Consider the following 16,164-nt stretch of genomic DNA (forward strand, 5'->3'; position numbering starts at 1 on the left):
TTTCTGGGATTCACCTTTTTCCACTTCCCTCCCATGATAGGCATGCCAGGATGACCAAGCTGTTGCTACCACATCCAGCTTCCAAGTGGATGCTGAGGATCTGAACTCAGGTCCTCATGCTTGCATAGCTAGCGTTTTATCCACTAAACCATTTTCCTTGCCTGTTTTAATTATTATTTTTACAAAACTATCAAAGTGATTTTATCCCTGCTGCATTGTCTTCTTGTATCACCATTTTGAATAAATGAATGTAGTGTGTCCTCTCTTTATATATGTGGACATCTAAGCAGTGAACGTGACTTGTTTGAGGTTATCTCTCAACGTGTCATTCTTCTACCCTTAGGATGAAGTGAGAAGAGGTACAATATGTTTCCATACATGTATAATTAAATAGACAGATCTGGGCTGGAGCACTGGCTTAGCTGTTAAAGCACTTGCCTGTGAAACCAACTGAAACAAGTTCTATTCTCCAGGACCCACATAAGCCAGATGCCTGAGATAGCGCATACATTTGTAGTTTGTTTGCAATGGCTAGAGCCCTGGCATGCCCATTCTCTCTTTCTCTCTTTCTCGCTCTTGCTCTCACTCTCACTCTCTTTTTTTTCAAATTTTTATTAACAATTTCCATAATTATAAAAATTATCCCATGGTAATACTCTCCCTTCCCCCCACCACTTTCCCCTTTGGAACTCCATTCTCCATCATATACCCTCCACATCTCAATCAGCCTCTCTTTTATTTTGATATCATGATCTTTTCCTCCTCTTATGATGGTCTTGTGTAGGTAGTGTCAGGCACTGGGAGGTCATGGACATCCAGGCCATTTTGTGTCTTGGGGGAAGCACATTGTACTGCTACTCTCTCGCTCTCTTTCTATCTTAAATCAAAATAAATTTTAAAAACTTTAAGGAAAAACTAGACAGATCTACCTTGCTTTCCCTTATCTCTGAACTATTGATTGGCTTACATAGGTTGAATAAGCAGCAGCCCATGGCTTATTCGGTATATAAAATATACTGGAAAATCACAAAGTTAAATCATTAAAAATGCACTGAAAAACGTCAATAAGTTAATTATTTTAAAATGCTTCCTATAACTATTTTTTTATTTCTTCTAGGCAAGTAAAAACACTCTAAATGACATTAGTGACACAAATGAATTTTTAGCCCATACTCTGGAAAGAATTCAAGAAAACCTCTCTGCTATGACTAGACATAACTACAAGATGACCCTGTCACCATACTGGCACAAATTTTAATATATGATCCACACCAGTTTTGGAATAGACTAGCACATAATGTCACCAGATTTTTCTGCTTAATGTGTGTGTGGGTGTGGGTGTGTGTATATATGTATATATATTTGTTGGTTAATATTATATATGTGAAAGTGTTTTAGAAATAAAGCACGTGTTAAAATGAGGTGACTTCAAGGTTTACAACATACAGAAAACCTATTTGTGACCATTTTGGCCATTGGGACAGTGAATTGACTGTATGTCTTGTCTTATTTTGGCACATATTTTTAATCATCTAGGTAGCCCAAGTGCTTAAACTGCCTGTCATTTTTAACCTGGGCTATGATTTCCTCACCTTAATTTAAAAATGTGTTTCATGTTATATTTATGCCCACAGTTTCTGGAGAATAAGGGTAAGCTTTTATTACAAAATCCAAAATAAGGAATTAAAATGTATTCCAAATTTTTCCTTATACAGTCTGCACAGTATTTAGTTGTTCATCTCTAATTTGTTTAATTGTTGAATCAAGGACATTGTTCCAATATGTATATAAACTTAATTTTAACAGTTACTAATATGGACTTGGAAAATGGCTCAGTACTGACCATTGAAGGATGAGGGCCTTTCAAACTGGGACCACCAAGTTCAACTCCCTAGAATCCTTCTAAAAGGCTGGGCATGGGCACATACATGTGTAAGCACAGTGGTGGCAGGGGCAGGGGTAGTGACTGGAGACTCATCATAGATGCTCAGCGACTGCAGCTATGGGTTGAGGAAGCTGCATCTTAATGAAATGCACTTGAGTGGTAAAGAAGGACACCAAACATTCTCCTTTAACCTGTGCAGGCATGCACACTATGTACTTATCCACACACACACGTTCATACACCACACATCACAAACCATACCAAACTCACACTCTAAGAACACAATGTACACAATAAAATGACAATTACAATCTCATAATATATATATACAAAGTATAAAAAACATGAAAATCACTCCCTGAGATTCTAGATAGAGAAATTCACATTAATTTATATAATTACTAATATCTATTAAACTATATATACATATACATAATATATGTATTAAACTGTATACTAATTGTTGATGCTGGTTTATGTCATGCACTTTTTAACACATAAATATTTTTAAAAATATAATTTTAATGGCTTTGCATTATTTCATAGTATACTCATTGCCTAACTTAAACCTTGTGGATTTTTTTCCAGGAACATATTTCCCAATAGCTAACTCTTCTTTTCAGTGCTATAAACATGTTGGCATGTGGTCTTTTATTGTCTTTTCTATAAGTTTTTTGCTCTATAATTTCTTGTGTTACAATATAATTACTACATCAGAAAATACAAAGAATGAACACCTCAAGTTTCTTTAACCATCAATGAATTTTTTCAATAACAATAATAATAATAATGAACTCATAATCTGCTCACTGAAACACCTCTCTCCATGTTAATTTCTCTTCTTAATACATTTTAATAGTTTCTATTAGGCTGACTTATTGTGTCTGCATTTAAAAAAGTGTCTATCCCTATTTTTGCATTATTAACTTTCAGGAATTTTGTGTTTGAAATATATATATATATTCATATTCATTTAATATGTTTTATCCATTATCAATAATTAACATTTTTCACTTGAATTTCATTAAATATTTTCCTAGACAATATTTAAATGTAATCTATAAATCCTAAATTCTTAAGCAATATAATTTACTTTTTTAGAGAGAGAAAGTGAGTATGAGAACAGCAGGGCCTCCTGCCACTGCAAACAAACTCTAAATGCATATGCCACTTTGTACATCCAGCCTTACATGGGGACTGGGGAACCCAACCCATGCTCCAGGCTTTGCAAGCAAGCACCTTTAATTGCCAGCCATCTCTCTAACCCCTGAGGTTTTTAATATATTTGTTCACATATGGAAAATTTTTCTCAGATTAAATATTCACAAAATTTCCCTTACCATTTTGTTTATTGCATACTTTTCTTATACTTTTGTGCATTCTTTTGTTAAAAAATATTTTAGTGGGCTGGAGAGATGGCTTAACAGTTAAGCGCTTGCCTGTGTAGCCTAAGGACCCTGGTTCGAGGCTCGGTTCCCCAGGTCCCACATTAGCCAGATGCACAAGGGGGCACATGTGTCTGGAGTTCGTTTGCAGAGGCTGGAAGCCCTGGTGCGCCCATTCTCTCTCTCTCCCTCTATCTGTCTTTCTCTCTGTGTCTGTCACTCTCAAATAAATAAATAAATAAATAAATAAATAATATTTTAGTTATTTATTGGAGAGACAGAGAGAGAATGGGCATGCCAGGGCCTTCAGCCTCTGCAAATTAACTCCAGATGCATTTGCTACCTTGTGTATCTGGCTCACACGGGTCCTGGAGGATCAAACCTGGTCCTTTGACTTTGCAGGCAACTGTCACAACCACTAAGCCATCTCTGCAGCCCACTTATGTGCATTTTTATTAAAATTTTCTTAAACCATGTGGAGTTTATTTTGATTACACAGGAAATGTAATTTAACTTCCTTCTCTAAATATCAAGTATTTCTAATTCTTTTGAACTCTCATATTTTTCTTATCAAAATATGATCTTTGTATATATTTAACTTGCATCTACCCTGGGCCCACTTCTAGTGCAATGTAGTGTTTCTTGATCTATTTGTCTGTTAATAATTGGTTAACCATGTGCTTTGTTATTTTACCCTTTCTTTAAATTTTCTTATAAATTATTAATTTTCAGCTCTCTGCATGAACTACTGAATATTTCTTCCAATTAAAAAAACATTGCAGTCAGATATAGTCTGTTCATTCATATGGAAAGAGTTGATAATGTTCCCCAAACTTAATATCCCTATTGAAGTATGTAGTAGGTCCCTTCATTCCATCAAAATTTTGTTTGGATAATGGGTTTGTCTTTAAGTTATGCACTTCCTTTATTATTTTCATCAATCCATTGTATGCTGTTTGGCAGTTTTAGCTTTCCAAGTGTTCAGACCATCCATCAAATACTTTAATCATAAATAGCACAGCAGGTGCTCTTGGTCTACATGGGATTTCAGTGGAAGCTGGAGAGAAAAAGTCTGCACAGAAACAATCTTATTTTTATTGCTAAATCATAATAATTGCCAAGTGACACACTACTTTATAGAAAATGGTTTAATGGCATAAAATAATATACAATACAATAATATATAACATAAATATCACATTTTATAATTTGATAAAACCTATATTGTCTAACTATTTTCATATACTTTTTCTAATACATACATGTTTCTCTTCTTGCTTTTAATGCATTCACCTTTAATTCTCATTTCTATATGTGGTTTCAATCTGATCTCATAATTACTATGCCATCAGAGATCCAGCATAACAAACTCATTGTTCATTATGGGTGTGAAACCATAGCTATGAGTAAAAGCATTACGTCATAACATAATGTTTATGGCATCCCAACATTTTCTGGATGTATGAAAAGGCTGACAAGGGAAGGGGGTTATTTAATCTTCTACAAACTATTTTACACATACAATTTGATCTAGGTTAGCTTAATGGAAAATGTTTTCACACATCCAAGAAACAAGTTTGCCAAAGTTAAATCAACTTTAGAAGATAGGCCGTTAGTTACTTACACAGTATTGTCACTATACTGAATAATCCTTCCTTTCTTGCTATGTAGGTTAGCCTAACTGAATTCATGATGGTAATGAGTTCCCATGTAGGGGTGTGGAGGGTTCAAGATTACACAGTTCTGAGCAATGAGATGTAAGTGGAAGTTGAGGCTTCTTAGAAAGTTCTTTGCAAGAGATCCACTCAGCTGTCACATACCCTTTGCCTCTTCCTATCTCCATGGTGACAATTCCTGGAGAAACAAGGGCTCTAAATGAATATTATGTCATTTTATTATCTTATCTTATGATACATAAAAACATACACATTTTCATATTGATATGTCAGTGATTTATTAGATTGTAGAAAAATGCATGCTGTCAAATAAAGGGTAAGCCTATACTTGCATAGCATTTAGAAAAAGAGATTATTGATAGAAAGAAAGAAAGAGAGAAAGAGAGAGAGAAAGAAAGAAGGAAGGAAGGGGGATATAGATATAGATGAGATAGATAGATAGATAGATAGATAGATAGATAGATAGATAGATAGATAGATAGATAGATAGATAGATAAATGTGTGTGTGTACACATATACACGTGGAAGCCAGAAGAAGACATTGGATGTCTTCCTCTCTATCTCTTTCACTTTATTTCTGTGAGTCCCTCACTGAACCTGGAGCTCCCTGTTTTTCAGGTAGATGGCTATTTAGGGACCCCAAATGGCACTCTTGTCTCTGCTCCCCTCAACACTGGGGTTACAGGCAGATGCAGCTTTCTCTGTGGGTGCTGGTGATTGAGCTCAGGTCCTCGCTTGCACAGCAAGCACCGTTGCCCCAGCCATCTAACCATCACCAGCAGGTGAGTTTCCAAACTATGTTTGCTTGCTATATTTTATTAATTTATCTAAAAGAGTCATGCATTAGTACTTACGTGATAAAGATAGAGATTAACATGTCTGCCAGAGAAAAATCTCCAACTTTAGAATTATAGGTCACTTATGATCATGGCATATTGTCCATATGTAAGTAAATTGTAAATAAAATTTAAAAAGAAAAATGAACAACCTTTCTACAAGATCAGAAAGTAAAAGAAATATGGATAAATCATATTAGGCTAACAGCATAGGGTCTAAGTATGGGAAAAACTAATCTAGATACTTTCCAAGACAAGCTTGTGAATATTTTGTGCTAGCGCTGGAAGCTTTGAATGGGGTTGGTAAACATGATGCTTTCTGGGAAAGCCTTTGTCTTCCTCGGTGTCTAAGGAGCTACACAATTGAATTGCTCACCTAGAACTCCTTCCTGCTCTCACAGACACACATACTTAATTGGATGTCTCACTACTGACCGAACCATGTGAAGAAATAGTGCCCCTTGATCTTTCACATTATTCTTTGTGTATAATCTTTCCATCTCCTTTGTTAATTTTTACCATTTGATTATTTTTATATAGTGCATTGTTTCATCTTTTCTAAAAAGAATTTTTTCCTTAAATAAACCAGACACTTGGCCTCAAACTGATTTTTCTTGGTTCTTACCTTAATAATTGAAATTAATGAGTCCTTCTATTTGACATTATGTTGCTATAAGTTTTGAGGCTATAAAAACTAATATTATTTTTACACCATTGAGAAAGAAGAAACACTAAAGCAACTTATCTTTCTAACATTGTAAGACAGTTGAAAATAGGAGAGAAGATAGTGTTAAATAATGTATGCGTATTACAAGGGAATATATTTTAAAGAACTTAGGTAGCATATATAGTAATTAACATTAAGAAAATAAACTGTTTTTACATTTTAAATAAGCCATGTTATCTTGGTTACTATAATTGGGTAGGTTACAATACATATACTACGTAAAAGCTAACATTCCAGATGGATAAGGACAAGACATATGATAATTTGACTGTAAGCTACTCCATAGTACTCAACGAAAAGAAAATGTTCCAAGAAAATCTACCATTGCTAAGTTGCCCATGAAAATGATTGCAGTGATATGACTTGCACTATGGAAATTCTACTAACAGGCAAATTTAATTTTATGGGGAAAATTAGAATTAGTTACCTAATCATGGTTTGGGTTTAGTTCACATGGATCATGAATTCTGTTTACTTATCAAACAGAAAGATAATCACAACAGTGACAGCTGAACACATATTATGGTCTAAATTTGAAATGTCTCCTATAGGTTCATGCATTGGGGCTTTGCTTCCCAGCTGGTGGCGCTATTTGGAGAGGTACTCAAAACTTTAGGAGGTGAAGTGTAGCTGAAGGAAGTAGATAACCGACTGGGGGTCTCAAGGGGCGTCTTGTCCCGCATCCCTACCAGTCTTTGCCTGCCCTCTGTATTGAGTTGAGCAGCCTCCTCTTCCATACTCTTCCACCCATGATGATCTTCCCAAGCTCATGGGACCAACCAACCATTGACTAAACGCTCAAAAACTGATCACTACAATCAATCTTTCCTCTCTAAAGCTGTTTCTGTAAGGTATTTGGTTACAGCTGCATAACAATATCTAATACAGCACGTGAGAGACTTGACTAGCTGGGTGGTGTGTTTGCAGGTGTTCTTTCATCAGAAGTTGATTCTCAAAGACCTCTTATTTCTTATTTTATTGCATGTTTTTCTCCTCAGAGAAAGGATTTATTTTATTTCTAGTGATAGTTATGCTTGCTGTCACTGCCAATCTGATTTCTTAAATCATTTCTGCTTTAGTTTTAGGCATATGCAGATGTCAAATTATTAAGTGAATGATAATTGTTCTGATAATATTAGACAGTTTCCAGCCACTTCAAAAATTTACAAGTCATCTTTCTTCAGAAAACATACTCACCTCTTTCAGATCAGTGAAAATATAAATTTTTATCTTAATATTTTATGCCATTTTGGTACACTCCAATACATACCCAATAACGTAAAAGAAATCCAACACACAATAGCCAACTCAATATACTACATTCCTCCCAGTTTTTAAAAGAAATCTAGAACAGAAAAGGAAATAAATTAAAAATAAAAGGTGTTAAGATCAATGACTTTTTTTCTTTTCTAAGTAGGGTCTTGCTCTAGCCCAGGCAGATCTAGAATTCACTATGTCTCAAGTTTCAAGTCTCAGGTTGACTTCAAACTCACAGCATTCCTCCTACCACTGCCTCCCAAGTGCTGGGATTAAAGGCATATGCCACCATGCCTGGAAATTGATGAGTTTTTAAAAATGTATTTTATTTATTATTTGAAGGAGGGATGGAGGGAGACAGAGGAAGAGGCAGATAGAGAGAGAATGGGCAATCCAGAGTTTCTGGCCAATGCAGATGAACTCCATATGCATGCACCACCTTGAGCATCTGGCTTTGGTCCTAAGGCTTCACAGGCAAGTGCCTCAAAAGCCAAGCCATCTCCCCAGCCCAATCAATGACTTTTTATCAAGTGATGTGTCATTAAGAATACAGGAGAGGGTTGCAGAAGTGGCTTAACAGTTAAGGCACTTGCCTGCAAAGCCAAAGGACCCAGGTTCAATTCTGCAGGACCCATGTAAGCCAAATGCACAAGGTGGCACATGCATCTGGAGTTCGTTTGCACTGGCTGGAGGTCCTGGTGCACCCATTCTCTCTCTTTCTCTCTCTCTCTCTCTCAAATAAAAAAATACTAAAAAAGAATACAGGAGGAAAAGATGATGACATCAAAATAAAAGAGAGACTCATGGTGAGGGGGAGAGAATATGATGGATATGATTTGTGAAGGAAAAAGTGGGAGAGAGGAGAGAATTATCATGATTTATTGTGTGTGTGTGTGTGTGTGTGTGTGTGTGTGTGTGTGTGTGTAGATAGATAGATAGATAGATAGATAGATAGATAGATAGATAGATAGATAGATAGATATTTATATTTGTATGTATATATAGTGACTGACCATGAGAGCTCAAATGACGCTACAGATTTTTGGTTCCACTTTTTACCATCTCTCTACTTGGGACAATCAGGTGGGACTCCTTGTCTGTTGTTATCAGCTACACAAAGATCTCAAAGCATTTTTTACATTAATCCGCCCTTTCCTTTCTTTTCTTTTTAATTTTTTTATTATTAGATATGGACATATTTTGTATGTAAACATCACATATTGGTACCATCCTTTCCCTCCTCCCTGGCCCTTTTCTGAAGAGGCCTTGCCCATTGGGGATGCAGGTCAACCCCATGGGGATTGTGGGTCATGCATTATGGGGGCAGCAATCAGTTATGGGGAGAGGCAATGTCTCTGTGCAAAATGTCCCAACTCGTGGCTCTAACAATCTTTCTGTCCCCCTCTACTGCAAAATTCCCTGAGCCATGCTGGGAGCATTTTAAGTCTACTTCAGTGATGGAGACTTAGGTGCATCTAGATGTCTGGTTTGGTAGGTGTTGAGTATCCTCAGCATCTTCCTCCATCACCATTTTGCTGATATCAGCTCAACTAAGAGAGCAGCATTCTTGCTCATTTCCCCAATTCTGCTGTGGTTTCAGCTGGGGCGAGGGTGGAGTGCTCTGGGTTGTTTACCTCCTCAGATCCAGTTCCATCTGAAAAATAGAAGCAGTTTCTACAATGGAGAGTGAAGTGAGCACCAGTTAAATGGGATAACCATTATTAAATTAGAGAGAATTAAAAGGGTTTAGACACTCTTTTTTAAAAAATTTATTTATTTATTTGAAGCGACAGACACAGAGAGAAAGACAGATAGAGGGAGAGAGAGAGAATGGGCGCGCCAGGGCTTCCAGCCTCTGCAAATGAACTCCAGACGTGTGCGCCCCCCTTGTGCATCTGGCTAACATGGGACCTGGGGAACTGAGCCTCGAAGCGGGGTCCTTAGGCTTCACAGGCAAGTGCTTAACTGCTAAGCCATCTCTCCAGCCCAAGACGCTCTTATAATCTAAGGTTAGTGAGAAGTTGATAATGGAAAGCAGAATCATTATCTGAATATGATTCTGACTTGTTTCCCAGTTCTAGATATGGTTTCCTTTCCACTGAGAGGATTTGTTAGCCAATCCAAGAGCAGTTGGTTACCCACCATGGCTGTGTTCCACTATTGTACTTGGGTGAGCATCATGTCAGTTTGCTTCTGAGTCACTTAGACTTTGGACAGATATTGGCCACTTTCTCTGGTGACTCATGTAGCACCTTCCAGCACTAGATGGGCTAATTATCTGAGAACTGACTGTACTCCAGATTCCAACCAGGTCTCTCCATGGTCCATGCCAACAGTGTTTGGTGTCTTCAGCAGTAGGGTCTTGCCATTAACCTCTGATAGGTAATCAAGTGCTCTCCTCAAAATAAGACCTCAAAATTTTATCTCTAGTTTTTATCACTTCTCCACTCTTTCAGGTTTCTATCACTGACTCCTTTACCCACTTCCACATACTCTTAATGACTTTTTTCAAGAGCATGGGGTGGGTGAGAAGTACTATCCATGTTGAGCAAGTCTGCTTTCAGAAATCTGGACTCCCAGTTTATTTTTTCTAGAAGCACTCTACTTCTCCTTTTCATATTTTAGGCAGTATATGTATCAAGTTGTGTACATGTCTATGTGGGTGTGTTTTATCAGAACATTACTCTTAGACTACATTGTGGGATTCAGATGACAAAGTGGTGATCAACATGAAGCAAAGTATGGTAAAGTCACAATCAGAAGTCATTTTATAATTAAACTATTTGTGATATTTTATTAGTAAATGAGCACCCTCATTTTAATTGGAAGGGCATTTAAAATCTTGAGACAAATACTAATGGTGATTAGCAAAATAAACAAAACTGATTTCCTTAACATGAGAATAAAGAAAAATAAATATGAATTTATATATGTGTGTGCATTTATATATGCTGTAGTTTGGATGTATGTCCCCTATTGATTCAGGTGTTAAAATTAAGCTTCTAACTTGGATCTCCAGCTGCCTGGCTGAACAAGGCATCACTGGAAGTGATTCCTGGGGCCCAACCTTAAAGAGGACTGGGGATGGATCTGAATTCCTGTCCAGAGGTGTACCGAGATGTCTGGGCTCTGGAGGTCCTGTCTGCTGCAAGTTTGTGCTTGCTGCTTAGGGTTTTGCGGGCTGTTTGGTTGTTTCTCTCTGCTTGGTTGTATGGAAGCAGCTTCTTCTGCCACTGATGGAACTTCACCCTGGATCTGTAAACTTGAAATAAATTCCTTCCTCCCATAAACTGTGTCTAGTTTGGATGTTTGTCCAAGTGACATAAAGTTTTCTACTACAATACATTCATAATTGAAAATATTTGTGTACATATATTTTCATATTGGCATTTACATATGTTCTTAAGGCAAAAAGAAGATGGAATGAGTTGAAACAAGAATGTTTAAGGGTACCTGAAATAAAATAAACCAAGCTTCTCAAAGTTTTGAAAAGGCTCCACAGGGCTGGAGAAATGGCTTTGCCGTTAAGCACTTGCCTATGAAGCCTAAGGACCCCGGTTCAAGGCTTGATTCCCCAGGACCCATGTTAGCCAGATGCACAAGGGGGCACATGCATCTGGAGTTCGTTTGCAGTGGCTGGAGGCCCTGGTGTGCCCATTCTCTCTCTCTCTTTCTGCCTCTTTCTCTGTCTGTCGCTCTCAAATAAATAAATAAAAAGAAAAAAGAACAAAAAAGGCTCCACAGTTACTTCATGAAAATTAGGTTTTTTAATAAATTTCAGAATGAACTTTATTCATTCATATGTAGCAAGTACTTTAAATGGAATGAAACAAAACATAAAAACTACAGAGGCTAAACTTCATATTAATAGAGAAAAATCATTCTATATTTTATTATATAGGGAAATTCAAAATGTATACTCACTTTGATAAATTCTATTTTGTGTGAGATTTAATGGCTTTCAGAGTATATAAAACCATGAAAAGTGAACTCAGTTCTTTGTATCATGTCCATTGGAGTTATAATATATTACCTACCAGACCTTTAAGTAGAATTTTCAAGGCAGGGTACTCTTTTACATCCAAGAACTATGTATGTAATTAGCTTATGAATGAGTAATGGGATTGTTTGTAGTAACAAAGGTACTGAAGAGAGCTACCAACACCCTGGAATCTTGTTCTGAAAAAGCTTTCCTCATGTAAAGAATTAGAAGCCAAGGACAAATGCTCATTGTATCTGGATAAAGCCCTACAAGGAAAGCTAAAATTTGGTTAATGTTTTCTAAGATTCTTTAGAATGAATCACTGAAGCAGGAGCTCACTGTTATATTGACTTCAAGGGAATCCTGGGTAAATGAAGGTTTTGTATAGTATCTAGTCTTGTGAAATCAGTTATAGACTATGCAAATTATGCTACTGTGAAAACATTGTAAAAAAGTAAAAATAAATGGCTTGAGATGTGCAACATGGCCAATGGAACATTCACATTGACACCTGGGTATAAAGCACTAAAACAAAAATTGTACCTTGATTCTATGTTTTAGGTCTTAATAATCTATGAATTCTGACTATAAAATTTTTTTGTTCATTTTTATTTATTTATTTGAGAGTGACAGAGAGAGAGAGAGAGAGAGAGAGAGAGAGAGAGAGAGAGAGAGAATGGGCCTGACAGGGCTTCCAGCCATTGCAAACGAACTCCAGATGTGTGCGCCCCCTTGTGCATCTGGCTAACGTGGGTCCTGGGGAATTGAGCTTGAACTGGGGTCCTTAGGCTTCACGGGCAAGTGCTTAACCACTGAGCCTTCTCTCCAGTCCTCTGACTATATTTATGACAGCTATCCCTGACTCTTAGCTTTTAAAAAACAGTTGAAATGTCATTTAGGTCTAAGGAGATGTTTCAGTAAAGTATTTGCTATACAAGCATAAGAACCTGGGTCTGGATCCTCAGAACCAATGTAAACATCGGGTGTTATGGCAAATGAGCTTTAGGCTTAGCTAGAGACCCTGCCTCAAAGAATAAGGAGAACAGTTATAGAGACAATTGTCCACTTCTGGCCTCCACACATGTGCACATGCTCTGCATGCATGTGTGTGAGCAAATACATACAAATAGGCATACTCATGCCCCAAAAGTCATTTATTACAATGATGTACTAATTAAAGATTATATAGCATGAAATAAGGAGCTGATCTTTGAAATGTCCTTAAGATATTTGCATCTTAGAAAGAATCTGGAACTGTTAATGAGGAGAAAGCAATTATAGCCAATGAATACGAAATGGTGCCTAGTGTGTGGGTACACTTCTGTAATCTCACTCAGGAGGTAGAAGCAGGAGGATCAGGAGTTCTAGGCTTGCCCTGGCTTCATAGCAAATTTGAGGCCAGTCTGAGATCCTGTCTCAAAACAAAATAAGCAAGAAGACAAATAAAAATAATAAATAAATGAATAGAAACCATTTATTTCCTTGTCTGTGTGTGCTAGTCTATGGGCAAAAGGAAACTGTAATGTCAGACTCTCGGTTTACAAATAGGTTATGTCCTCATTCACAAACTACTTGTATGTTTTTCTAAAGAGTAGTTTTTAATACTCTTTTTATAAAGAGTATATGCTCCCTTTATAAAGAGTATATGCTCTCTTTATGAAGAGTAGTTTGGTCAAGCCTACCAGTTTCCATTCATAGCCTTTAAAGGTTTATTCTATCCTCATTGTAGCCGATTGGAGCCATAATGTTCCTATAGTCTGGGAGAAAGGCAATGATACAGGAAAGAGGAATGTGAACCCCAAGATACCTGTTTCCTGGATGCAGACATGGCCTCAGGAAAGATTGTGAGCTGTGCAAAGTAATACTTAGGCTTACACTCATCTTCTTTCTGCAATTTTCTGGCATGTTCTACAGGGAGACTTCCGCAGTCCATGAGGTATCTGCCATCTTTATGAGGCATGTATCTCATTGTATATGAGGCAGGTATTTCATTCCTCCAGAGAGAAATTCTCCCAACTCCCTGTTTCCTAGCCATGTTCATATACTAAAATCCTACTTCTCTCAAGACAATTTCATTTGATACTAGAAGGGAAGCAGATTTTAAAACAAAATAATTTCTGGGGCTCTTTGAAGTACTTATTGGTACATGTTGGATTAAAAGTCACAAAGTATCTTTAATCAAAAGTATTTCAGGTATTGAACTTACAGACAAGCTCTCCAGCTCTCCATTCTGACCCAGTCTTTCTTTGGGATGATGTCTCTAAGTTGCCCCAAACTTCAGCATTCCTTTAAAAAGTGCTTTCTAAAGTTTATAGTAACTACTCCAGAGCAGAGTCATTGATGTAATTGTGGTTGTATGATTAAAAGGAGATATGGGAAAGTAACATGGGAAAAAATTTTTAAAACTATGACGTGATTTAGTGTGATGATGATTTGGACATCTTTATAAAGTTTTTGGAAAGCTGTTTTCCTAAAAATTTATCACTTCATTTTCTTGGTTATAGATTGGGCTTATGGATACTACAGACAACAGAGAAAACTTGTCGAAGAGATTGGCTGGTCCTATACAGGTAAACATATTACTCATATAATGAAATTCAGTGGTAACTTTCATTGTTTTGGTATCTGTTTTTACATGCAAAAGGACTCTTTGTAGCTCAGCACATCTTTGTAGCTTAGCTTACCTTCCTGATAGTCATATTAATTTAATTAATAAGGTATGTTAAATAAAATGAGGCCTAGTGGGCTTTCCTAAAACAAATTTGGTAGTGTATCTGATAGAGCTAGCTCTGGATCCCAAGCTACTCTGCAAAAAATATATATGTAAATTTTTCACCTTATAATCTGCCTGAGGCTCATGGTTCAATATGTTTCATCTGTGAATCTATGAAGTGGGGGACTGCACTGAGCATTAAATGATATAGATGAACTCTAAAGTACCTGTTATAGAACTTTCTATAACTTAAAACTTTCAATAAAGGTCAACTATTATAGCTACAATCATGTGAGTGATTTTTTTTTTTTAAATTTTAGCCAATGTTGAGATTCCTGCTCTCTTCTCAGAAGGGACTTCCTTATGAGTTTCTATGAGTTTATTAGAATCAGATTCTAAAAATACTTTTCCCAATTAACTTACTTGTCTTGGTAACCATAACTATCTAAGGTAGGCTTGAAATAAGTTTAACCACAAATTATGGTCAGAAACATAGAGGGAAGCCATGTTCCTGGTTGGAGAGCCTCTCTCACAGTGGAATATGGCATCTCCAGAGGACAAATCTATAAAATGCCTACTGATGTCACATTCTAGAAAATATATAATGCAAGATGTCTTTCATAATGATATTTAGATAAGACTAGTATAATTTAGAAATGCTGCTTGTAAAAGGAACCTTTCTCCAAGGAGTTTTCCATGAGAATTAAAAGTTCTACATGTTTTGAACTTTACATTTATACTTATTTTCTTTTTAATTTCTAAGAATATAACAATAATCTTTTAAGAATTCACTATGAAATTGTTTTTTACGTGTTTTTTTCTGACACAAGCTCAACAGACTGGCCGTTTTATGAGAGAGCAAGAATGAGAATAAGAGCAAGAGATAGAGAGATAGATTTGGTGCAACAGAGTCTCCAGCCACTGCCTAAATGACTTTTTTTAAATAATAATATATAGGGATAGAGAGATGGCTTAGTAGTTAAGGCATTTGCCTGCAAATCCTAAGAACACATGTTCAAATCCCCAGGTCCCACATAGTCAAGATGCACAGTGACACAAATGTGCAATGTCGCATATGCACACAAGGGGGCGCACACATCTGGCGTTTGTTCATGGCAGCTGAAAGGCCCTAGCGTGCCCTTTCTTTCTTTCTTCTTTCTTTCTTTCTTTCTTTCTTTCTTTCTTTCTTTCTTTCTTTCTTTCTCTCTCTCTCTCTCTCTCTCTCTCTCTCTCTCTCTCTCTCTCTCTCTCTCTCTCTCTCTCAAAAATAAAAAAAATAATATATAGCTGTTGAAGAAATTTTGACACACAGGATATGTTCAACAAATAAAAATTAGCTTAACTTAGTCTTGTTAACAACAATCTCCCAAGTTTCATAGGTGGAACCAATCTCTCTGGCCATTTAGTCTTAACACAAAGGGCATAGGCATTGATTAAGAATGTATTTAACAGTGAATCAACCTTTTTCTTTTTTTTTTTTTTTAATATTTTTTGTTCATTTTTTATTTAGTTATTTGAGAGTGACAGACATAGAGAGAAAGACAGAGAGAGAAAGACAGATAGAGGGAGAGAGAGAATGGGCGCGCCAGGGCTTCCAGCCACTGCAAACGAACTCCAGATGCGTATGCCCCCTTGTGCATCTGGCTAACGTGGGTCCTGGAGAATTCAGCCTCGAACCGGGGTCCTTAGGCTTCACAGGCAA

At 36.7% G+C, this 16,164-nt stretch overlaps 1 protein-coding gene across 5 annotated transcripts in view; it reads left to right on the plus strand.

Annotated features, from left to right (window-relative positions):
* The window catches only part of Ptprz1 (protein tyrosine phosphatase receptor type Z1), a 174,416-nt gene that overhangs the window by 37,762 nt on the left and 120,490 nt on the right, over positions 1 to 16,164 (plus strand). For all 5 annotated transcript variants that reach the window (XM_045160208.1, XM_045160209.1, XM_045160211.1 and 2 more), the window contains exon 2: positions 14,254 to 14,319. In XM_045160208.1, coding sequence (XP_045016143.1) covers positions 14,254 to 14,319 — 66 coding nt within the window. The remainder of the gene's footprint in view (positions 1 to 14,253; positions 14,320 to 16,164) is intronic.

Source organism: Jaculus jaculus, chromosome 10 (genome assembly GCF_020740685.1).
Source record: "Jaculus jaculus isolate mJacJac1 chromosome 10, mJacJac1.mat.Y.cur, whole genome shotgun sequence".
NCBI classification, from domain to species: Eukaryota; Metazoa; Chordata; class Mammalia; order Rodentia; family Dipodidae; genus Jaculus; species Jaculus jaculus.